The sequence below is a fragment of the Rhinopithecus roxellana genome, chromosome 2 (genome assembly GCF_007565055.1).
Source record: "Rhinopithecus roxellana isolate Shanxi Qingling chromosome 2, ASM756505v1, whole genome shotgun sequence".
NCBI classification, from domain to species: Eukaryota; Metazoa; Chordata; class Mammalia; order Primates; family Cercopithecidae; genus Rhinopithecus; species Rhinopithecus roxellana.
In genome coordinates, this window is record NC_044550.1 from 94,001,474 (window position 1) to 94,028,389 (window position 26,916).

Here is a 26,916-nt window from a genome sequence, read left to right on the forward strand (position 1 = left end):
CTTTAAAATTCTCTCTTTGTCTTTGTCTTTGGAAAGTTTGATTATAATGTGACTCAGTTATTAGTTGCTTTGAGTTCATTCTACTTAGAGTTCATTTAACATCTTAGATCTTTATATTAATGCCTTTCATTAAATTTGGGAATTTTGGGCCATTATTTTTTCCAATTTTCTCTGTGCTCTTTTTCTTGATAGTGTCCCAGTTATACCTTAGTCTCTATTTACTTTTCTTCAATATTTTCTTTGTTTTTCAGACTCGATAATTTTCATTGTCTTATCTTCAAGTTTGCTGATTCTTCTGTTTGCTCAAAACTGCCTTTGAATCTCTCTAGTAATTTTTTTGTTTGTTTTAGTTCTTGTACTTTTCATCTACAGAATCCATTTTTGGTGTTGTGTCAGATTGCTTAGCTCTATATTGCTATTTCTATTTTGTTTGTACGTTGTTTTCTTGACTTTTTCCATTTCTCCCTTGAACTCTTTGAGCATTTTTAAGACAGCTCTTTTAAAGTCTTTGTCTGGTAGATCTACCATCAAGATTTTATCAGAAACAATTTCTTATGGTTTGATTTTTCTTTAGAATGAGTCATACTTTTTCATTTATTTTTATGCCTTCTGATTGTTTTGTTGAAAAGCAGACATATGAGTGTAATTGTGTGGTAACTCTGGAAATCCAATTCTACCTTTTACTCAAGATTTGCTATTTTTATTTTTATTTTTTGATTGTTGTAAGTTGCCTCTGTGTTGATGATCAGCTTGAAGAGTAAGCTAAAGGTCTTCTCAGGTCTTTTAAAAGCCTGTTTATTTTTTCTTCCACATACAAAGAGTATGAATTTGTTCTATTAATTGTGGTTCAGTGAGTTCTTAGCATCACAGACCAATAAAAGTCAATTATGTGTTATTGCTTCTCCCTCTCCCAATGCCATCCCCTATTTTCACTAACCATTGTAATAGTCTTCTTTGCTAAATTATTCTCCTTTTTCAGATTTCTAAAACTTATAGTACCCCAGGGATTAGCTAGTAGATTTCTTCTCTTACCTATGTATATTCATTTGTAGAATGATCTCTTCCAGTTAAATGACTTAAGGATAAACAATAGGATAAACATGTCTTAATTCATAACTCTGATAAACATTATTTTCAGTAAAAAAGAGTAAAGTCCCCTATGACCAAGCACATCCTTCTACATATCCAATTCATTCTCTTCATAGTAGCTGGAATCATTTTTTAAAAGTAATTCAGGCCACTGAAAAACAGAAAGCCTTATGAGCATTAGCAACTGCAACATTGCGTGGTCAGCATTAATTGGAAATGACATCTATTGTTGACAACAATACAGCAACACAGGCCAGATTTATCTTCCCATATGGAACAGCTGAAAAAACCAACAAAATATAAGGAACAATGGCTTTCAAGACAGTATACAACAAAGGACATTGATTCTGACAGATGACAGACAAATAAAGTGAGGCCTACAATTATCCCATCTTCCTGCCTGGAGAAAGTTTCCAGGGCATGGCATAGTGAGGAAAACCCAGGCAGTGATTAGCAGGTTCCCTCAGCTGAGAAGATAATTTGGAGAGTGTGACAAAACCAAGGAGGCTAGATGTCACAGAGCTTAGTACCACAGAGGACAGTATGGCTCAGTGAAGGAGCTCCAGAGATCTGCAGGGGATCTTCAAATACTTAGCTGAGTATTGATTATCATATATATGTGAAGAAACTACCTAAAGGAATCACTCAAAAGGATTAGTAGACACAGTGCCTAGATATCACACAAAACCAGGAATAGTGTCTGCTATTAATCTCCTGAATGGATAATCTTATAATTCACAAGGGATTGGCTAAAGTATTAAGGAAGTTTTTCCTAGTAATGGAGTAAAATGACCCATGAATAAATGCTACCCTGATATGGCCTAACAAATACTAAAAGCAAGACCTAAAAGGATGAAACTGTTTTCAACTAACAGCAAGATCCCAGAACAAAGCTCAACAACATTTTTAGGAATATAAAAATATCTAATTCCAACTAGGTAAAATTCACATTGTTTGGTATCAAATAAATAATCACTAGGTATGCAAAGAAACAGGAAATATGTCCTATGACCCATACTGAGAAGGAAAATCAATCATTCAAAACTTATATATAAATGACACAGATGATAGAATTAATATATGATTAGTTATTAATCATATATAATATTAATATATAAAACTAGAGATATGAAGGAGATAAGAGCTTCACCAAACTTCTAAAGATGAAATCTACAATACATAAGGTAAAAAATGTACTGAATGGTAGCAACAGTAAGATTAGATGTTCAGGGAAAATAATCAGTGAACTTGAAGACATAGTAAAAAACACTTAAAGTGAAACATAGACAGAAAAAAGATGGAAAAAAGAACATTGGTGAACTGGAGGATAACTCTAAGCAGTCAATTACATATGTAATTGGAATCCTTAGTGAAGAACAGAGAGGAAGTAAAGAAAATTATTTTTCAAATTTGATGATAATTATAAAAACATTGATACAAGACAGTCAATTAACTCTAAGTACAAAAACATGAAGAAAATATACCAAGGCGTATCATAATTAAATTGTCTCAACCTACTAATAAAGAGAAAATGTTTAAACATCCAGAGGACAAAAGACACATTATATACAAAGGAGCAAAACAAATATTGTCAGCAGACTTCTCACTGGAAATAATGCAGGCTAGAAAACAGTGGAGCAACACTTTCACAGTAATAAAAGAAAAAAAAATCTTTCAGCTATACTTTTACCCAGTAAAAAAATCTCTTAAATATTAAGCAAAATAAAGGCATTTTCAGACATACAATAGCTGAAAGAATTCACCCCACCAGACTTATACTATAAGAAATGTTGAAGAAGCCAGGCACGGTGGCTGCTGCCTGTAATCCCAGCAATTTGGGAGGCTGAGGCGTGTGGATCACCTGAGGTGAGGAGTTTGAGACCAGCCTGGCCAACATGGTGAAGCCCCGTTTCTACTAAAAATACAAAAATTAGTCGGGCATGGTGGCAGATGCCTGTAATCCCAGCTACTCTGGAAGCTGAATAGCTTGAGGTAGGAAAATCGCTTGAAGCTAGGAGGCAGAGGTTGCAGTGAGCCAAGATCGCACCATTGCACTCTAGCCCGGACAACAGAGCAAGACTCCATCTCTCTCTCTCTCGTAATCTCTCTCTCTCTCTCTGTCTCTCTCTCTCTCTACCCCCCTCCCCGATGGAGTCTTATATGAAAGTCTTCCAAGTAGAAGGAAAATAATACAAGATGGAAATCTGGATCTATACGAAAGAATAAAAAGCACTGGAAATTGTTACTATTTTTAAGGAAAAAAAATCCCCAAAACTTCAATCTAGCCTTCATTTTCTGTTCATGAATTAACTCATAATGAAGGATTGCTATAAATGTAAAATCTAAAACTATACAACTTCTAAAAGAAAACAGAAGAAATCTTTGTAACTTTGTGTTGGGCAGAGATTTGTTAGGTGAAATACAAAAAGAATAATTCATAAAAGAAAACAATAATAAGCAAATGGCCTTTATCAAAATAAAGACTTGATCTTCAAATGACACTAGTAAAAGTACTAAAACACTGAGCAAAATGTATGCAAATCACATATCAGATCAAGAAATTTTGTCTAGAATATACAACGAAATTTTAAAGCACAATAATAAGAAAATAAACAACTCAATTTAAAGATGTACAAATATTTGAACAAACTCCTCACCAAGAAGACATATGGATGTCTAGTAAGCACATGCAAAGATGTTCAACATCATTAGCTAGGAGGAAAATGAAAATTAAATCCACAGTGAGATACCACTATATACCCAGTGAAATGGCTAAAAGTAGAACAAACAAGGAAAGAAACAAAAAGACCCGACCATTAAAGTGTTGGCAAGATAGGGAGAAATAGGAATCCTCACATACTGTTGGTGAGAATGTATAAAGAGACAGCTACTTTGGAAAATAGTTTTGCAGCTTCTAAAAAATTAAAGGTATATCTACCATATGATTCAGTCATTCTATTCTTAGGTATTTATCCAGTGAAAATTAGAGCATATGTGCAGACAGACTTGGACACAAATTATCCCAGTAGCCTTCTTTATAACAGCAAAATACTGGGGCAAAAACTAAATACCTGTGAAATTTCTACACAATGACGTCTTATTCATCAACAAAAATGAATGAACTGCTGACACACAAAATAGCATTGATGATTCTCGAAATAATCATGCTGAGTAAAAAAGCTAGACCAAAAAAAGTGCATGCTTTTTGTAATGTTCCAATTCTAGGGTAGGATGGTCAAATTCAGAACACTCAAACTAGTCTACAATGATAGAACGCAGATCAATAATTGCCTGGGGATAAAGGCGGTGGGGATGGGAAGGGTAGAGGAATTGTATAGGGAATGGAGGAAAGTTTCTAGGGAAAGAATCATTAGATTGATTGCAGTAATGATTTCACAGGCTTATACGTATGTTAAAATGTATCATATTGTATACTTTAAACATTCACAATCTGCAGTATGTCTGTTGTACTTCAATAAAATTATAAAAATAAAACAAATCACTCTTCTGCTCATAGCCGTATAATGTTTTTCCATTTGTTTTAGAATAATATTTAATGTTCCTACGATGAGTTAAAAGATTCTATATGATCTGGCTCCTTGCTAGTGTTTTATACTTTTTACTATTAACTCCATCTAGTCTTCCTTTTGACACTGAACATAAGTATGTTCCTGGTTAAAAACACTTGTTATTCTCTCAACTGCATAAACCTTCCCTACAGATATTTACATCTTGCTTCCTCATTTTCTTTAATTCTTTAATTCAATGCTACTGCCTCAGAGAAGGCTTCCCTGGCCACACTGTTGACAGTAGTCCTCACACACTCAGGACATATCAGTCTTCATCCTATTACCCCAATCCATCTATCTCCCTGCATCTTAACACCACCTGGTATTACATTAAATAATTATTTATTTATTATTCATTTCCCCATTAGAATGTGAGAGCTACGGTTATGGAGAACTTGTCTGTTTTGTTCAGTGCTATAACTCCATCAACTGGAACAGTTTCTAACATATTATATAGTCAATAAAGATTTATTGATACAAATATCTAGACACAGGCTGTCTTAGTTGGTTTGTGCTGCTACAACAGAGTAGCTGAGACTAGGTAATTCATAAAGAACAAAAACTTATTTCTCACAGTTAAAGAGGCTAGGAAGTCCAAGATTAACGTGCTGACATCTGGTGAGGACATTTTTGCTATATCCTGACATGTGTGAAGTTTCTTGTATAAGAACCTTAATTCCATTAATAAGGGAGGAGCCCTTATGGCCTAATCACCTCTTAAAGGCCCCACCCCTGAATACTATCAGATTGGCAAAACCTGAATTTCAGGGGGCCACATTCAAACCACAGCAAGTGCTAACCCTTGCTTCTTGTACACTATTGTACTGGAACAGTCCTTGTTACCATTTAAAATTTTTCCTTCCATTTTTTCTTGAGATATGTTGATGTATGCGTTAGGATTGGAGTCTTAAACTATTGATACAGGGGTCCCCCCTTCATAGGGGATACATTCCAAGATAGTGGATGTCTTTAACTACAGGGAGTACCAAATCCTATATACATCATGTTTTCTCCTATCTGTACATACTTACGATAAAGTTAATTTATAAATTGGGCAGAATAAAATGTGAATAATGGTAACAATAAAATAGAACAATTATAAAAATATGCTGTTCACAATTTCATGGATAGAAGATTTATTCTTACTGTAAATCTTAGCAACCTCCATATATATATAGAGATATATATATATTAAATTTTCCTATTAAGTAGAGAACTTTCATCATTTTACTTTAAGGAATTACTTTATGAATTCTTTTTGGCATATCCTAATTGCCAGTATCATTACCCTTATTTTTGGAGGCATTATTAAGTAAAATAAGGGTTACTTGAACACAAGCACTGCATACTAAGTCAGTTAATCTGATAGCCAAGAAAGCTACTAAGTGACTAAGGGGCAGGTGGCATTGACAGCATGGATATACTAGGAAAAGTGATGATTCACGTTGCAGGTGGGATGGAGCAGGACACGGAGATTTCATGTCGCTACTCAGAACTGCATGCAATTTAAAACTTATACATTATTTATTTCTGGAATTTTCCATTTGATATTTTTGGATCTCAGTTAACTTCTGGTAGCTGAAACTGTAGATACTGAAACTATAGATGGGGGGTGGGGTGGGGTATTGCATTATCTCCAACCTAACTTTTTCCAGAGTGCAAAGAATCACGCTGAAATGGGTAGTGATACCTAAATCCAGTAGAATATTATGATGCCTAAGACATATAGGGCTAAAGTCCTAAGATAGTTTAAATAAACCAAGAGCTGTAAAATAAATGTAGATGACATGAAATTATATCACATCTAAGAAATACAATAAAAAATTATAAAGTATTCACCAAGTATGTTTTTATTCTATTATAGTCAACAGTTATTTTACACCTGTGAGTCAGAAATTATTTTTCATTAAAAATAAAATCTTGCATAAAATATAATTTACTTTCTTCATACGTTTTAAATTCCATATCGGTTTTTAGTTTTCTCCCTTAATACCCTAAAGTGAAAAGCCTAATAAATTTATGATGGCCCTAACACATTCAGGTTCTCTGGTGGAAAGTTCTACCATCAATTGAGACTGATTGAGCAAAGCCAGAAATGCGTAACGGAAAACTCATTTGTTTGCCAGGCCTCAAAGTAGAGACCTGGTGTCTAAGTGTCCTTTAATTAGGTGACTCCTGTGGCTATGCTCATTTATTTAAGTCACTTCTCAGCACTCGCAGCTTTTTTCAATTGCTTCTGGAAGCAGTTTAGGCTTCCTGGTGGTCTGGATGTTGGATGCATTGAAGAGGACATGGTAGGGTTATATGCTCTTCTGAAATTGGCAGGCTGCCTTGTAGGTCTGGTCCTAACAAACATGTTTCAGTTCTCATTCTTGTTGCTTCAGAAAGGGCTAGAGGAAAGTCTTTTCAAATTGGCTTCAATTAGTGTGGGCAACAGAAAAATGTAGAGGATACATTTTAATCTAATTTCAGGCACTGAGTTTTTCTCAGTTTACAGTGGAAGTTTCCACCAAAGAACCAAAACCTTCTTTGGGGTCATTTTAATTACTTGGCAGAACAAAGATGAGTGCTTATGGGTTTGGGGCTCTGTTTCCCTCATGCTTTATTAAATCTTAATACATATATTTAGCAACAGAGAGCTTTTGCTATTTTGTGAGAATATTTTCATTATTATTGCCTCTTAGGTGATATTACACATGAGAGCCTACATTTTATGTAATAAAACTTCTACAAATTGAGGAGTAATGTATTATCAGTCACCTGGTACACTCACATTAAATACCAAAATATGCCCGCAATGTCTTTATGTGCCTAATAAAGGGCTATTTTTCTTATTCAAAATTATGTTTTGAGGAATACTTTATGCTGGGTAATTAACATGTTCCCAAATAGTAGTTCTCACTAATGCAAAGCAGAACAGAATTTCATTCTTCTGTTCAGGATTTAGACTGAGTAAAAATATTTCACTGTCATAAAGACAAAAGCCATAGCTGGATAGATGGCAGAAAAGCACTCATTAAACTTTAACACCTAAAGCATATTTTAAACTACAAATTACTTCAAACATCATAAATATCCTAAATTCTTAGGCCAGCAACTAACTTCTACCTCCTTCCTACATTGTTTTTAAATGAGTGGCAGCTGCTGCCCAGAAAACCAAGACTGAAAAGAAGGGAAAAAAATTCCTTAAATCGATGGTTAAAGTTTCAGAAGATTTTATTCTTTTTGTCAAATTCTCTTCAAAAGTTAGCAATATTTGTCTTATGAAAGAAAATATTATTCTGTTATGGAAACCAAACACCTCAATACAATACTCAACGAAGTATAATTTTATAGCATTTTGGCTTTCATTTATTTACCTAAAAATTTTACACATGGAATACATATTTGTTCATATATTTGAAATATTTCACAACCTTTTTCAACACATTGAGTGGTGAAGGGATTTTATACTCTTCCTCCCAAGTGGTATATTACAGAGACTCCTCATAGAGTTGCCAATGAATCAGACAATCCCAGTGAAATACAGAATCACTGGACAAGTCACAAAATGACATAATAAACTAGTTCAACGTCATTATTCAACAAGTTATTATTCACAAATTATGAAGTCTGATTATTATATACTAGAAAATTCAGTATGATGAAAAGGACATCCCTGCTCTTGACATTTATGTCAGGAAGAATGGTAAAATTGTATGTGTGGTAAGGGTTATAGAACAGTAATTTCAAAGTATTCCATATCTTTAATAAAAGAACACTAAACTGAAATGTCATGAACTCAAAAATACCCTTCTCTTAAAAGTTTTAAAGAACACTCTTCAGTATTTAGCAACTAAAATAGTATAAGAGATAATCACGTAAAATTCGTTAACATGACATTCAGAATAAATTCTGAGGAAGAAATAATTTTAGGAAAAGTTTTCAGTTATATTTAATCACTCAAACTTCTTTTATATGCTAATTTTCAGAAATAATCTTTACTTCACCGTTTTATGTTAAGATCAAGGTACATTTTATTCAAAATATAACAACAATCATCACTTGAGAACTTCACAAAATCTTGTCCTATTGTAAAAAATCTATTTTTCTCATTACACACCTTTCAATGGAGTAAAATTCTCTTTGAGAGGGCATTCTACCTGTAAGTCAAAATACTTGAATGGTGGTAAAAGAAAGTGACAAACTGTGGTCCATTTTTTTCTTGTGGTAACCATTTTTTGCCATTTACTTACCAATATGTAAATTACCTGATCATTATAGGCACACTGCATGATTGAACTAAACTTGGTTGACAGTTATTTAAAATGAGAGACTTGATGATTATGCCAGTTGAGTGAGCACAGTTTTAGCTCTTGATAAGACAAATGGCACTGTAAAACTACCTGTCTCCATCCCCTGTCCTCCTAATCCCCCATCCTCCCACTAACTTACTGCTCTAACCTGATCTCATTCAGTGCAGGACACATGTTATTCACCATTATATGCGTTAGTCCCAGTACAGGTCTTAGCTTATATCATCCTTTCTGCTGTCAAGAACTGTGAATGTAGTGAGATTTTACCTTACTTGCAAGCTATCAAGTTAGTCTGCCAGTTTCACTGATGGGGGCAGAGGACACAAGACTCATGGGTCAGAGATAAGGTCAGTTTATTACTTATAGCAATAGCAGTAGCCTGATTGTCACATTGTGCTGGTTCTTCATGGCCCAATCTCCACTGAGCAATGGGTACAGGGCCAGGTGATCCCTATACAGTAAGTGGGTTGTGTAACTGGGGAGAAGCCTTGAGTTTAGGGAACCAAGTTAATTATAATGGCCAGTAAGTATGCCTGCCCTTTACTGTATACCATGTCTCCCTTCCAAGGATCTTCACTATATAAATATTCTTACAAAGGTAATATGGAGCACTAACAGCACTATGTTAGCAAGATTTGCAGGATGTAAATCTTGTAAAAAATGTAAAAGATTCGCAGAGAACTATATTTCTACATAGTTCCATGTTAAGGTAATGCATTTGAGTTGTTTTTACTGAGTAGGTGAATAGTAGAATGAAGAAACCCTAGAGCTCACAGTTCACATAAAGCTATTCATCTTGCTACTCAAGAGCTATCAGAGGATACATAGTGGCAACCAGATAAAATGAAATTTTTATGTCATCTGCTGCAAAGAAGAGCCCTTGCTATTTTTAATAAATAATATCTGTCAGTATGGACCTCTCCTTTCTTCCACTTACACTCTTCAGGTTGCATGTTGTCCTTCTGTGATACCTTCTCTATTGTCTCCTTATTGTCTATGTGGCTCTTTTATCTACTTGGTCTTCATAGCACAGAGTATGATGTAAAAATACATAGCTTTTGAGGTCAGAAAACTGGGTTTTAAACTCAATTCTTTTCTACTAGTTATGCAACCTTGGGTAAATAATTCAAAATCACTATCAATTTTCTTATATGTAAAATTAGGGGGCTAAATTTGGAACACTGTTCTGTTACCCCAATTATTCTTTTACTTGTGCTTTTATGGTTTAATTGATTAGGAGTGTTATTGATGTGTTAGTACCTGTATGTGTACAGGCCGAGTGCGGTGGCTCAAGTCTGGTAATCTCAGCACTTTGGGAGGCCGAGGAGGTCAGGAGTTCAAGACCACTCTGGCCAATGTGATGAAACCCCATCTCTACTAAAAATACAAAAATGAGCTGGGTGTGGTGGCACATGCTTGTAATCCCAGCTACTCGGGAAGCTGAGGCAGAAGAATTGCTTGAGCCCAGGAGACGGAAGTTGCAGTGAGCAGAGATTGTGCCACTGCACTCTAGCCTGGGCGACAGATGAGACTCTATCTCAAAAAAAAAAAAAAAAAAAAAAAAAACAAAAAAAAAAAACAAAAAAAAAAAAAAGAAAGAAAGAAAAAAGAAAAGGAAAAAAAAATTGGAAACCTAACATCAGCATGTTTAAGCAACTGCATGTTTGCCCAAGATCACAAAGCTGGTAACATATATTTCCCTCACAGGAAATTCTGTCTCACAAGAGATCTGGCCTGCAATAGAGAGGATTAGGAGTGTGTTGTCCTTTTTATGTTATCTATGTTCTCTCTTCTTTAAGCTTCTCTGATATCTCCAGTCAAGTCACAGGGTTCACTAGCCATTGTGAACTGAGGCAATATTAACACATTTTAATGTTTTCTACTATAGTAATATATATTTATTTATATAAAACAATTTGTTGTTTTAATTTCCTTCACAAAGTTGTGCAGCCTCTGCTAATTTGTTTAGTCTCATCATCTGAAGGTTTTATTTTTGTGTATGCCTTACAATGTATAGAATAAAGTAGTACAGTAGCATATGCATTTTTAAATGCTCTTTTAAAATATAGGCACATTGGGGGGGTGTATCTGCAATTTTTTTATGATGGTGCATAACCAAAAATCATAGGGACCACTGGCTTAGGGAAATACTCTATGATCTTCTACCAAATCTACCAGTTGATCTGTGTTCTTCAGTTGTGCTCACTTTCTTCTAATTCCTCTTCCTCAGACTGAATGATGTCAAACAAACATGGCAGTCAATTATTGACTAGTACTAAAAGGGATTAACTCTTCTCCTTTCCCTTTCTCTCCCTCCCTTTCCCTCCCTCCCTCCCTCCCTCCCTCCCTCCCTCCCTCCCTCCCTCCCTCCTCTCCTCCTCCTTCCTTCCTTCCTTCCTTCCTTCCTTCCTTCCTTCCTTCTCTCTTCTTTTCTTTTCCTTTCCTTTTTTTCTCTTTTCTTTTCTCCTTTCCTTTCCTTTCCTTTCTTTTCCTTTTCTTTTCTTTTCTTTTTTTCTTGAGACAGGCTATCATTCCATCACCTAGGCTAGACTTCAGTAGCATGATCGTGGCTTACTGCAGCCTCAACTTCCTGGGCTCAAGCCATCCTCTTGCCTCAGCCTCCTGAGTAGTTGAGTAGACCCCAGGTGTACACCACCATGCCTGCCTAAATTTTTAAATTTTTTGTAGAGACAGGGTCTCATTATGCTGTCCAGGTTTGTCTCAAACTCCTAGCCTCAAGTGATCCTCCCACCTGGCCTCCCAGTGTGTTGGAATTATGGGGATGCCCAGTGCTGGAATGCCAAATATTCTGAATCTAAGATGGGAGATCTAAGATAGCACCTACAAATCTATATTTTAAACTCTCTCCCAGATGATTTTGTTAGGGGCCAAATGTGGACTGGTTTTTAATTAAAGAGTAGGTAGATGGGACAAAATACCATTTTCAAATTGGGAATAATTCCTTCGTATTGTCTGGAATTGGATTCTTTGAATGGTTGAAACTAGAAAATTGACATTTGAATCGTCAAACTATTTTTGAATTTTAACATGGAATTTGAACCTTTTAAGTGAAATTAATATAAGAAAAGTATATACTCATTGTAAATGAACAATGTCTACATTTGTTAAGTAATAAAATATCATATCAATTAAATTTTTGCTATATAGTCTGTTTAGTAATATAAATTAAATGTATCTGTGGATTATAGAGTAGTCCTCACATAATTAGAGCTACGTTTAGCCTCAATATAGATTCTTACTAGACTCTCATGCCCCACTTTTTGAGATTGAATAATCTAGACATTAAGACATGTATTGTTAGCTCTAGTGACTTTGGAGAAAATCAGACCACTCCACACATGTGGAACGAGGGCTGGGATGGGACAGGGGTTTTGCCCAGAGGGAAGTGGATGCCCCGTCCATCTATAATGCTGGAGCAGGAATGACTGTGCCTTGTGCTAGTTCAGAAAAATCCCTCTCCTCTGTCTCATGTTAAGTGGAGAGTTGGACTTTGTACCCTGAGGAGAGTACATGGGCAAGGAGGATTCCAATTAATGGATGCCAACCGAGGAGGGATAAGGTTCAAAAATTTGAAAAGGAGAGCTTTATTTCTCATGTAACCTGTAGCATGATCTTTCTGATAGCCAGGAGTTGGAAACAGATACTTGGGAGGAGGGGAAGGGAATAAAAATTTATGCTGAGTGGGGTGGCCAAATATACATATTCAATAAATTACGTGAGAAGTCATGATATTTATGAAAGGAAAACATATACATTCGATTTAAGCTTCATGCCCCTTCCTGGATCCCGTGTTCAAAAAATGATGGCATTAGCATGATCTGAGGGTGGAGTTTTCAGCCCTTTGACATCAAAAGTGAAGTGGAGGACATGAAAACTCTTACTGTGCATTCTTCTCCATAAATTGGCCAGAAACATTCCATGGTTGGTGGTCTCTTCTAAAGCAGAAATGAGGGGTAGCTCCACATAGCTGGTTGTCAGTGGTGGAGTCTTTGAAAGGGCTGGTTTCTGTTTAGCTCTTAGGGAAGAAAGTTGAACTGTGGTTAGTGAGGGAGGGGATATACAAAGCATGTCTGATCCTCTATCCTGTCATAGCCAAGAATTCAGTTTTCAAGGTTACACTGGACTCCCTTTGGCAAAGAGATAGTCTGTTCAGTCAGTTGGGGGGCTCAAATTTATTTTTAGTTTACATGGGAGAAAAATTGACCCTTGAAACATGGCAGCAAGCTGGGGACAATGGAGAGAGATAGTTTCACCTCTGGAAGGACATGGCCAATGGGCTCTAGAAAAAAATATGTGATCTTCACTTTAAAGTTGTATCATTTCTTTCTCCTCTGATAATAACTATTGCCAAGCTCTCAGCAATAAGTGCTATAGCCCAGCGTTGGCTCTGCTTTGAGGAAATAGTAGAAGGACCCATTTCTTTTCAGTGGCTGAAGCAGACTGAGAACTGCAGCCTAATCACGAGTCAGCAAATGATCTCCACTCCCATGCCTTTCTTGCTGCCGCACTCCACAACCTTATTGTCCTACTGACCATTTCCAGTAACATCATTAGGACTGTTAATGTAGGCATTAGCTCCGCAGGGACCCCTTATGAGAAATTCTCATTCATTCCTATATTCCTGGTGAGCAATTGCACTGCACTTAAGGAAACAGATGGAAACAGTTTGGGTTAGATAGCTCAGCTAGTAAAGATTCAGGACTAATAAAGTCAAGGTCAGGAAATTGTTTTCTATAGTAATCAGGGAGCAATTAACTTAGAGGAATAATTTTCCAAAGGCAGTGACTAAAGTGCACCTTGGCCAATGACCGCTGTCATCATGAAGCCCAGGTGAGAGAAGGGAGGTGCTTAATGTGTCCATCAGCAGATCTATTAGTGAGAAATGACTTCTTAATGCCTGTGGGGGCCTCTGACAGGCTTAGACAAGAAAAGAAGGAAAGAATTAAGGGCAGAAAAAGGAGCAGAAGAAAAAAGAGAAGATAATGAAAGAATCTCAACATGTATGTTTGTGGGAATGCAAAGCTATAATTGACAAGACAATTGACAATTGACAAGACATTGAAGGAAGAGTACTTCCAGAATTCCTCAATGCTATCAGTGTTGTGGTAACCTATTATCACTCAGAATGGAGCAGAGAAACAATCATATCCAGATGAAGGTATCTTGATAGTGACATTCACTCCTAGGCAGGCATGTCATGGGTTCAGCTCAAGCTAAAAGGGGATTTCTGGAGGAGAAATCTGAGCAGTATTCAGAAGCAGAAAGTTAAATATGTGAATCAAAGCTAAAATTATCTCCCTCTTTCTCTGTGTGTAATTACTTAAAAATTACAAACAGGCTTTTAATGAAGGAAGAATGTGAAAGAATATAATTGTTTACATCCATGGTTTAGATCAGTAGTGTGCAGAGTCAGAAGGACTGAGTCAACCACCTGATCTGCATGAGACAGCAGGAGCTATTCCTGGAATATGAATTAGAAGGGTGAGACCCTTTGCTTACTTAAAGATTTCTTACGTATGTATCTCTAGTTCTTCTATTTTCAGTAGTACTTCCTCTGATAAGCTTTCGCTGTGAAGAAAACTAGCCTCATGAAGTAGATGCTATGGGTGATATAATGGTACTTTCATTTGGATCTATCCTGTGATTCCTTCTCTTCTACATAACCATTTGCAAGCATGACACACAAATACCCGATCAGTTAAAGACATATTACTCTTTTTGTTGGTTTTTGTTGTTGCTGTTGCTTTTTGAGACAGGGTCTCTGTCACCCAGGCTGGACTGCAGTGCTGTGGTCATATCTCACTGCAACCTCAAACTTCTGGGCTCAAGGGATTCTCCCATCTCAGACTCCCAAGCAACCATGACTACAGGTGCGCACCAGTGCATGTAGCTAATTAATTTTTTTTTTTTGTAAAGATGGGGTCTCATTTTGTTGTCCAAGCTGGTCTTGAACTCCGGTGCACCCACCCTGGGCTCCCAAAGTGCTGGGATTACAGACATGAGTCACCGTGCCTGGCCAACATATATGCCTTAAGCAGACATTACATTAAAGTGATTCTGGTACTTTAACTCCAAAAAGAAAAATATGATGATAACCACCTTATTAAGCTCACCAATTGCTATTTTAAGTACAGCTTTAAGCACTTGTTTCTGCAAAGCTTATCTGCTCTTAATTATGAAAAATTAAAGCATTTGCTTTAAACAATATCCTCGATTCCAATTTTAGAAGGGTTACTGGGGGAAGAGGACAGAGGTGAAGGACAATCTTGAATCTGGAAGGAAACAACAGTAAAGTCTGGAATGTTGACTAACACTGGATATTCACTACAGGGTCCAAACAAAGATTATAAAATTAACTGATGTGCCACTAAAACTGCCAGGACAGTTCCACTGCTCTTACTCATTCCCAGCTCTCATATACTCGCTACAGATAAACAGATGAGAAGAGTGGTATGAGGCAGAATTTCCAAGCATCTAAAGATTGTTTTCAGGTTAAACACAATGAACAGTGGCAACCCAGTAAGATGTTCTATGACAGAAATGTAATGTTGAGTGTTTTACTACCGTACCTGATTATGGTAAAGTTAATGTATAAAGTGGACACTAATTACCCACACCTCATTTGCTTCTCTGTTTAAGCAAATTCAATTAAATTAACAAGCAATGGAAAGATGATACGCCATCTTTTTTTTTTTTTTTTTTGAGACGGAGTCTTGCTCTGTCGCCCAGGCTGGAGTGCAGTGGTACCATCTCGGCTCACTGAAAGCTCTGCCTCCCGGGTTCACACCATTTTCCTGCCTCAGCCTCCAGAGTAGCTGGGACTACAGGCGTCCGCAACCATGCCCGGCTAATTTTTTTGAATTTTTAGTAGAGACGGGGTTTCACCGTGTTAGCTAGGAGATACACCATCTTTTGCAATGTAGAGCTAAATAATTTGCTGAAATTAGTAATCTTAGATTTTAAAAAATAAATACCCAGAAATTGGCACTGAAATAGACATTTTGTATCACAACTTATACTCTCAATTGTATGACAACACATTTTGGCTATAGCTCCAGCACTGGTTAAGTGTTTGCAATAAATCACCTCAGTTTTAGTGAGAAGTACTTCAAATGTAGTTTTTCCATAAAATATTAATCTAAATTTGGAAATTGACCCCTATTTTCAAATCAGTTTCTATTTCATTAGCAGGTGCTAGAGGAGTTTTCAAAGTGACTGTATTCAACTTACTTGTAGGGACAGTGATCAATTTATTACCGTGTGCATTTATTTTGCCAAGACAAGAGGATTCCAAGGACCCACTGGATGAATTTTCATGGCATTTTATTTGCATTTTCAAACGAATTTTTTTTTGTAGGGGAAAGTCTCAGGGTGAGGTTTTTCATATTTTATTTCCATATTTTAGGTGTAGAGTTGTATTAGAAGTCCACACATCCGTGAAAGGCATGGAAAAATAGCAAGTTATTCACCAGATTGCAATGAACCTCTTATATAGTATATCCTCATGTCCTTGTCTAGGTATCTGAGTCAGCACCATGTATTAGTGTAAGTCTGTATTTTTGAGTGGATCGGAATTTGCAGTTACTTAAGCCCTCTAATCTTCAGTGACTTGTCTATAAAATGGAAAAAAAATTTTTAATTTGTTGGCAAATAGTGTGTAAGGCTCAAATAAATATAAATGTCCAGAATAATACCTGTCAAATAAAGGTGCAATATTTATAGAGCACTTTTTTCTTGATCGTGCATTGCTTACATTATAAATTAGAAGAGAGTGAAGTCAGATTTTACAAGAAAAGGTTACACCTTTTCTTGTAAAATAAATAATTATCCTTTTACATATGTGTGTATATATCCTTTTATGTATGTGTCTCATTTCACAAAAGATTGAGTCAAGCTGTAAAAATATTTTAAATACAGTAAAGTTGAAAATAAAATAGAGCCAGAAAATATATTGACTAAAGACATAAAAGAGAGAATATGATATAGAAATTATGAAAAATATACCTTAAGTCCATATACTTTTTTCCCTACTAAATAGGCCTAAAAATTAGGCTCTGTGCTCCCAAGAGACCAAAAGCAAAAAGGAAAATAAAACCAGTTCCAAACTATAGCTTACTTATTTTAAACAGCTTAGCAATCTCACACCAGAAATGAAACTTTTCATGAAGTGTTGCATGCTTGTTCTTTCTTTCTTTCTTTCTTTCTTTCTTTCTTTCTTTCTTTCTTTCTTTCTTTCTTTCTTTCTTTCTTCTTTCTTTCTTCTTTCCTTCCTTCCTTCCTTCCTTCCTTCCTTCCTTCCTTCCTTCCTTCCTTCCTTCCTTCCTTCCTTCCTTCCTTTCTTTCTTTTTTTCCTTCCTTCTTTCTTTCTTTCTCTCTCTCTCTCTCTCTCTCTCTCTCTCTTTCTTTCTTTCTTTCTTTTTTTTAGACAGAGTTTCACTCTGTCACCCAGGCTGTAGTGCAGTGGCGTGATCTCAGCTCATGGCTACCTCTGCCTCTCAAGTTTAAGCCATTCTCTGTCTCAGCCTCCCGAGTAGCTGGGATTACAGGCGCCCACCACCATGCCCGACTAATTTTTTTTGTTTTAGTAGAGACGGGGTTTCATCATCTTGTCCAGGCTGATCTTGAACTCCTGACCTCATGATCCACCAGCCTCAGCCTCCCAAAGTGCTGGGATTACAGGAGTGAGCCACCACGCCCAGCCTCCATGCTTGTTTTTTAAGGGACACGTAGTAGGTAACATACTTGACCCCGTTGATACAAACACACAAGGGAAGATCTCTGAATGAGGCCATCATGCTGGAGGAGTGCCAGGGACACACTCCAGTTGGCAGATGAGTATACTGAGTCCTGGGCAGCAGCTCTCAAATAGCTCAATACGGATCCCTCTTATCTCCTCACATTTTACCCTCAAACAGTAAAACATCTAATCAAAATTTACATTCTCAAATTGCTCATCCAACAACATGCCATAAGATAACTCCCAGGAGCTAGCAATGTAAAAGCCAGTGAGCATCCTGCATGGATGGCATTGTTGCTTTCCTCTGAGGAGTTTAGGAATTTCTTTTCACCTTACAGAAGCTGGGTTGTTTTGAAGCTGGTCAGTTGAGTAATGCATAATCTTATAATTTTAAAAGAAAACAAGATTTTATTTTTTAGAGCCATTTTAGGTTCACAGCAAAATTGAAGGGAAAGCACACAGATTTCTCATATTCCTCTTACTGCCACAAATGCATAGCCTCCCTCATTATCAACACCCCCCACAGAGTGGTACATTTGTTACATCAGTGAATGTACACTGACATATCACCCAAAGTCTATGCTTTACATTAGAGTTCATTCTTGGTGTTGTTCATTCTGTGGGTTTGGACAAATGTATAATGACATAGATCCATCTCTACAGTATCATACACAGCAGTTTCACTGCCCTAAAAATTCTCTGTGCTCTGCCTATTCTTTCTTCCCTTCCTCTTAATCCCTGGACACCATGGATCTTTTCACTTTTATCTAGTTTTGCGTTTTCTAGAATAGGTATAGTTGAACTCAAACAGTACATAGCCTTTTCAAATTGTCTTTTTTACTTAGTCACGTGCATTTAAGTTTCCTCTATGTCTTTTTATGGCTTGAGAGCTCATTCTTTTTGGTGCTGAATAATATTCCATTGTCTGGATGTACCACAGCTTGTCTATCCATTCACCCAGTGAAGGACATTTGGTGGCTTCTAAGTTTTGACAATTATACATAAAGCTGACACAAACATTTATGTGAAGGATTTTTTTGTGTGTGTATGTGGAAATAAGCTTTCAGCTCATGCAGGGTAAATACCAACGAATAGATTTCTGTATGGTGTGATAACAGTTATATTTAGTTTTGTAACAAACTGCCAAAGTGACTTTCGTGATGGCTGTATCATTTTGCATTCCCGCAGTATCCTGTTCGCATACTCTGGCTTTTTGCTCTCCCTTTTCCCATGCCTCCACTTTCTTTTTCATGAATTTTTTTTTGAAACATACTCTGATAATATATCAGCATGTAATATTTTGACTGAGGCTTTGTTTTCTTAGAAATATGGGCTAATGTGACTGACATCTATATCGTGCTACCTCTAAGCTGATGGAATCACTTCACCTCATGAGCCATCATCCTCATCATTGTGCATCAGCGGTGGGGGAGTTTTGGGGATTGGGGCTTCTTCCTCAGAGGCCAAAAACTAAATGAAAGCGCAAATCCAGAGACATAAGTTGACCACCGAAGCTTGTCTTTGACCTTGAGCACATTTTCAAAGCTGGGTGGACTTGATCAACAATTTCTAGTACAACACTTTGCTGAGTGAGGTAAAGGGAACAAAGTTCAGGGTCTGCCAATGGTACCGCCAAATAGGAGAGAAATGTATAATCTGCAACATTAAAAGGCTGCACTGCCAGTGTCACGACCAAAAAGAAATATTTCTTGTCCTTTCATGGCACTATAAAGTTGTCTTTCACAAACCATGACACTTAGATGAAGGGAAAAATACTCTCCTTTGAGAATTTGTAACTATTTCCAGCCTGAATCTACATTAGCTGACTGGACCAAAATACCTCAAGCTGAGAATTTATTGTAAAGTGATCCCAAGCTGGTAGTGTCCCGAGGTACTGGCAGAAACAAATATAAATTTTCTCTGATGGAACCCCCTTTTAGGTCTCAAAATAATTCCCACAGGCACATTCCAACATATATAAGCTCACAGTCAAAACTCAAAATTCACCAGAAAACAAGCTATCATATAAGACCCAGTGAATTTACCGACAGTTGAATTTGACATGCAAAGCCTTTGAAATCTGGTAGTGTGAGACAAGCCATATGCTCAAAATGTTTAATAACATAAATGAGGGGATTGAATATATAAGTCAAGAAGGAAAAATTATCAGGCAGATTCCTAGAAAAATGGGACAAGAGGACCAAACTGAACTTCTAGAGCTAAAATAGCATAACAATATAACAACCGAAATTAAAAAACCCACATCACAATAAATTAGATGCCACTAAGAGAATTAGTTAGCTGAAAGATATACAGCGAAATAATTTACATAAAATAAAGAAAACAGAAAGAAATATAAGAAAGACATTTAGAGACCTGGACAACTGCTGGGTCTGTCCTGCAGACCCTGGCCAATGGTTGAAATGAGTACTCAGATACAGGTATGTGGTGTAAGAGTAGCTAGGTGACTGTCTGGCTCTAGTGGCCAGAGAGCAGGCCCGGGAAGCTGGAGATGCTTGCTTTTATTCAGTGCAGCTACAATGCCAAAAACCTGGAGCCCACGCACCCTGTAGGTAATTAACATTTATTGTTCCCCTTCCAGAGAATGTCATGTGCCTGGATGGTCAAAGGTCACTTCCTGGTCAACATAAGTAAACAAGCCTGCTAAGGATAAATTCCTCCATATCCCCTCGTACTTAACTCCTGGTCCTCTGCCTCAGGGTTATAGAACAGCTACCTTCAGCTATTCTCCCCCTGTGGCTCTGCAGAACCTTCTGACCTTTGAGAAGGTTTGTGTCCTTTCCCTGTAGTTTTTCCCACCACTCTGTCCAATACCCCACAGACGACTGAGTGAGGACATCTAACAAATATCTAACTGGACAAAAGAATTAGGTAAAGGCTATATTTAACCATTCTAGATCCTTTATCTTTATATATATATATTTTAGAATTAGCTTGCTAATTTCTACCAACAAAAATCCCATGAGCTTGCTGGCATAATTAAAGGTATTGCATTGAAACTATAGTCATACTGGGGATAGCTGGTATTGATTCACTGTTCCTCAGGTGATCAGGCTGCATGCCAACAGGGAAGAGATTACTGCATAATTCTAAGTTGCTGAGAACAGACAATGTGCCTGCCAGGCTCAAGTAATACAGCATTTATGTACCGAAAGAGCAGAGAGAAAGGTCACTAGATCTGGCCCATTGCCAGGCGATCCATCCCTCAGGGCCAGGGATCACCTTTCAAGCCTACGTGAGCAGTGTGGCTGCACACATCCCACTTCCTGCTGTCACAAAAAGATCTGGCTCCCTCCCTGGTGGAAACAGATACAGCAGCGGGTTGGCACAGGCCCCCCCATTGACACATATGCTTGAGCAGAACAAAGAAGTACATATTAAGACTAAAATAACAAATACATCACCAAATGAAGAGATATGCTCCACATAGGTTGTGAGGGCTCTTCATCTCTTTGCAAGGAAATGTTTCAGGCTTGTAGCCATTCATGTGAATGTGTAAGGGTCAAGAGCTACATAGGATTGCCTTGTCCAACAGGTGTTGGTAATATTGCTTTTCTTTAGTCTATAAATGTGGTATATCTTTTTATATTTATTTAAATCTTTTTTTCCCTGTAGTTGCACATTGTTTTCAGTATACTGATCTTGTATCTTTTTATTAAACTTATTCTTGAGAATTTTATATTTTAATGCTATTGTAAATGGTATTGATTTCACAATTTCATTTTAAGTTTCTTTTTTCTGAGTGTATGAACAGATAACTTTTTTTTTTTTTTTTTTTTTGAGATGGAGTCTCACTCTGTCACGCAGGCTGGAGTGCAGTGGCACGATCTTGGCTCACTGCAACTTCTGCCTCCCTGGTTCAAGTGATTCTCCTGCCTCAGCCTCCTGAGTAGCTGGGATTACAGGTGCACGTCACCACACCTGGCTAAGTTTTGTATTTTTAGTAGAGACGGGGTGTCATCATATTGGTCAGGCTGATCTCAGACTCCTGACCTCGTGATACGCCCGCTTCGGCCTCCCAAAGTTTTTGGATTACAGGCGTAAGCCACCGTGCCTGGCCTCTTAATTAACTTTTTTTGTACACTAACATCATTACTGACCTTTCTAAATTCACTTATTGTTTCTCGTATTCATTATTATTATTCTTATTACTTTTTGATTCCTTGGAATACCCTTGCAAACAATCAGGTCATCTAAAAATAAAATCAGGTCAGCTTCTTGTTTTCCAATTTTTATGGCTTTTCTTTTTTTATCATGTTCTTGCCCTGGAAATCCAGTAAAATACTGAATGTTAATAGAAGTGATGAGGGCGATCATCTTTGTCTTTTCTATACCTTATGCAGTTTGCCTTTACCACCATGCGCAACATCAGCTGTAACTATTTGTAGATGGTCTTCATCAAATAGGGGGAATATCTCTTTTCTATTCCAAGTTTGCTGATAACTTTTGTCATAAATAGTTATTAAATTTTATCAAGAGTATTTCCTGAATCTTTTGAGTTGATAATATGATGTGGTTATACAGCTTCTAAGAGCCTATTTTGTGGAATCAGCCAAGCAGAAGCACTTAACAGTGGCTATCTCAGTAAGATGTTCAAATATTAGGCCAGGTGCAGTGACTCACACCTGTAATCCCAACACTTTGGGAGGCTGAGGCAGGCAGATCATTTGAGGTGAGGAGTTCGAGACCAGCCAGACTGACATTGTGAAACCCTGCCTCTGTTTAAAAAAAAAAATAGGCCAGCATGGTGGTACATGCCTGTAGTCCGAGCTAATTGGGAGGCTGACGAAGAAGAATTACTTGAACCTGGGAGGCAAAGGTTGTAGTGAGCTGAGATCGTGCCATTGCACTCCAGCCTGGGTGACAGAGACTGTTTTGGAAAAAAAAAAAACAAACTCTTCCTCTTTCTCTATTTAATTCTTCTTGTCCCTCACTCCTCATTTTTGGGAATGAATTGTCTCAGCCTATTCTGTTCCCTAGGAATCCTAGACCAAAACACTTTGTAACCATCAGAGACACTGAATCAATAAACATACTTGACAGAGCCGGGCATGGTGGCTCACACTTGTAATTCCAGCACTTTGGGAGGCCGAGGCGGGCGGATCACAAGGTCAGGAGACTGAGACCATCTTGGCTAAAATGGTGAATCCCTGTCTCTAATAAAGATATAAAAAATTAGCCGGCTGTGATGGCAGGCGCCTGTAGTCCCAATTACTCAGGAGGCTGGGGCAGGAGAATCGCTTGAACCCAGGAGGTGGAGGTTTCAGTGAGCTGAGAGCGCACCACTGCACTCCAGCCTGGGCGACAGAGTGAGACTCTGTCTCAAACAAACAAACAAACAAACATATCAGACAAATAGAACGTAAAGCCCAGATGGCTTTGCCATTGAGTTCTTCCAAACTTATATGGGCAAATAATTCCAAGCACACACAAACTCCTCCAGAGAATAACAAAGAACCAGTTTGTCTCATTTTATGAAGTTAGCATAACCTTGATACCCACAGGAGAATATTTAGGGGAGGAAAATTAAAGGACAACCTAATTCTCGAACAAAGGAACAAAATTATAAACACAGTAGTGGCAAACTAAATCCACTATCGTAGAAGATAATAAAATTAACCATTCTCTACTTCTCTCTGGTATGTAAGATTAAATTAAATTTTAAAAAATATATGTTTTACCACATTAACAAATTCAAGAATAAAATAATGTCCTAAAAGATGTAAAGGAAAAAAAGTTGTTGAATTTTAGCATCAATTCATGATAAAAATTATTTTCAGAATAGAAAGATAACAAAATGTGCTTAACTGATGGAAGAATGACCACAAAAAGAGCATATTTATCTCATACTTAATGGTGTAATACTAAAAACACTCCCTTCGAGATTAAGAACAAGACAGAGGTGTCAGCTATTACCACTCTGTGTGTGTGTGTGTGTGTGTGTGTGTGTGTTTGAGACAGAGTCCCTCTATATTGGCCATGCTGGAGAGTACAGTGACTACAGGTGTGATCATAGCTCATTATAGCCTCAAACTGCTGGCCTCAAGCAAATCTCCTGCCTTAGCATCCTAGGTAGCTGGGACTACAGGCATGTGTCATTGTGCTAGGCTCTATTACCACTTCTATGTAACATCATCCTGGAGTCTGACCTATGCAATAATACATGAAAAAAATAAATAAAAGGCATAAGAATTGGATAGGAAGATAATCAAATCACCTTTTTTTATCTGTAGAGAATGCAATTTTATACAGAAGAAAATAAAAAGATTATGAAGGAAAATTAATATAATTTTAAAAAATTTAGAAAGTTTATGCATACAAAATCAACATACTGTAATAAAACACAATTTTATATATTACCAAAAATTATAATATATGACCTAGAAAACATTAAACAATAACTTAATGAAAAAAATTGTAAAAATGGACTTGTAAAGTTTTATTGAAAGACAGTAAAGACAGACTTAAACAAATAGACATGCACTTAACATTCCTGACTGAAAGATACAATATTGAAGGATATCATTTCTTCTCAAGTAGGTATTTAGATTTAACGTAATTCCAATAAAATATCGCAACACACATGTGCACGTGTTGTGTGTGTGTGTGTGTGTGTGTGTGTGTGTGTGTGTATGATTAGGAAATTCCCCAGCTGTTTGCAGCATGTGGATAGAAGAAATAAAGACAAAGAAGAGTCAAGTCCATCTTAAAGAAGAGAAACTAGATGGGAAGACTTGCCTTACTGAATAGCAATAACTGTCTTCAAACAGTAGTAATTAAAGTTAGGTGAAACTTGCACAGTATAAAAAAAATTCCTTTGGAAGTGAATAGGTAGTTGAGAAATATCTGGACACATGATGAGAAAAATCTCACAATAGGGACTTATAACTCATAGTGGAACTTTTCTGTGAAGACGGTTGTAATAATGTGTCATGTATTTACAAAAAAATTCAACATTGGACTGCTATCTTATACGATATTCAAAAATCAATCCAAAGTAAATGCAACACCTAAATGCAATAGAAAACAACTATAAAATGTTTAGAAGGCATTATAAGAAAATAATTTTATGATTCTAAATGGGGAAGGATTTTAAAAATTAACTTACAAATGTGAAACCTATGGAGAAAAGAGTTCAACTTGGATGACATTATTCTAATCATTTCTGTCGAACAAGAAATATCACAACGACACCATAGGAAAACAGTGTGGTACAGAACACAAGCACATAGATTTTGAAGCCAGCCTACTTGGCTTTAATTTTTCATTTCACTGTTTAGTAGTTGTGTGACTTTAGCCTCAGTTTCTTTGTTCTCAGGCATTTTAAAAATTGTGATAAGTGCTATATAAGCATTAAGCATTATTATTATAAAAAGAAGAGACAAGTCACAAATAGATACAGTGTTTGCAGAAGATATAACCAACATAGGATTAGTATACAGGATATTCATAAGTACTCCCAGAATTTTCTGAATGACAAAAACACAGTCTGGAAAAATTGGCACAATAGTCTAAATAGGTATTCAAAGAAGAAAAATCACAAGTGTTTGATAAATGTTTGAAGCTATTCAACTTCATTTGTTATTATAAAATAGAATCCAAATTCATAGCTGCCATCTTATTCCCAATAAGTTGGTGAAAACTAGAGTTTGACAACATCAAATCTTGGCAAGAATGTATTGCTATCACTAGTACCCTGTTAGGGAAAATTTAAATTTTTACAACTACTTTGCAAAATAAATTTTCACTGCCAATAACACTGAAGCTATGTACATTTAGTGGCAATGTTCTTCAACACAATGGTATATGAGACTTTGTTACCATGCATTCTTTTGAATACACACGTATATCCCTATTTCATGTATATTCTTCTGTATCTACTCATTTTTTAATAGAAGAACAAAATAAAATAAAATGAGTTATTTGAACCAGATGATCCCTCAGGTTTCTTCCTGGATTAGGATACTATGAGGTTTTAAAAATTTCGAATTTAGCATTTCAGTTATTTAATGTTCCAGGAAATGCCTTTTCCTGAACCTACTATTGTTTTTTTCTATTATTATTAATTTTTGCTTCATGAAAAATATTTCATGAGAAAAGATGATTCCAAATGGTTTTACTATAAGGAACAATTAATAAAAATAATAAATATGTATCTTAAACAATGTTAAAAGTACTATTATGCCCAATTTTAGTGTCTGCGTTTTGAAGAACAATGTACTATTTCTCCTTTTTTTTCTTTCCATTTTTTAAATCACCACAGCTCCATTGTCATGGAAAGTTGTTGTCTGTAAGAGAGAAGATATTATCATAAATAGCCTGATAAAGCTGGGATGGGGGTGAGAGAAAGCCTAGACAAGATCAAGCCCTTAAACTCTGAGCCTTACTAGTTCATGTTTAAATATCATGGCTGGACCTAAAGATGGGAACTGAAAGAAGTATTTTTATTAGGGTCCCCGTAAGAAGATGTAACACTGTTTTTATATTCAGAAGACCATTTGTGACAATAGACAAAGAGCAAGCAAGGTAGTTTTCTTCTTCTTCTATTATAGTTATGACACACCAAGACTCTAGAGAAGGCAATGTTGTTAGGACGGGTGTTTGCTAGATTGGGAACACTGAGCAATATCACCCTTGGCATAAACATTGGCATTATTGGGTCAATTCCAGAATGAATAGCAAGAGCAACAGAAGAGCATACATCACTTAGGGGACCTAGAGCAGAGGAAAAGATTATTTGTGAGCAAACAAGAGATACCTTGAAGGACTACCAGAAATAACTAACTGTTTCAGTTCAGTAAGAATCTTGGTTGCAAGGGATGAAAAAGAATTCATTGAATCATGACCAAAAGGCCCAGTGTTGGGTGCTTTTGGAAGGTCAACATTGTCATCAGGAATAGATGGTCCTCTTTGTTGCTAAGCTTTGTTCTATTCCATGTGTGATTTCACTCTTAGGTTCCACATAACTGCAATAGCTCCAAATTTATATTATTCTTGGTTCAAGCCCAGCAAGAACAGAAGCTTTCCTCTATCCCTATAAGCCAAAGTCTCCACTCTTACTGGATTATATCTGTGTTGTGGGCATCACACTTTCAGCTAGAAGGGGCTTCTCCCTTTTCAGATCGCCTGAACCAATAATGGAAGAGGAGTTTATTCAAAATGAAATCTGTAGTTATTATCGGAA

General features: G+C 36.7%; 1 protein-coding gene across 3 annotated transcripts in view; it reads right to left on the minus strand.

Annotated features, from left to right (window-relative positions):
* The window catches only part of MARCHF1 (membrane associated ring-CH-type finger 1), an 841,275-nt gene that overhangs the window by 197,957 nt on the left and 616,402 nt on the right, over positions 1 to 26,916 (minus strand). The window contains exon 1 of one of the 3 annotated variants that reach the window (XM_030917961.1): positions 12,856 to 12,909. The exons of the other annotated variants lie outside the window; for them this stretch is intronic. Within the exon in view, the coding sequence (XP_030773821.1) occupies positions 12,856 to 12,894 (39 nt within the window). The 5' untranslated portion in view covers positions 12,895 to 12,909. Of the gene's footprint in view, positions 1 to 12,855; positions 12,910 to 26,916 lie in introns of those variants that run through there. 3 annotated transcript variants of the gene reach the window in all.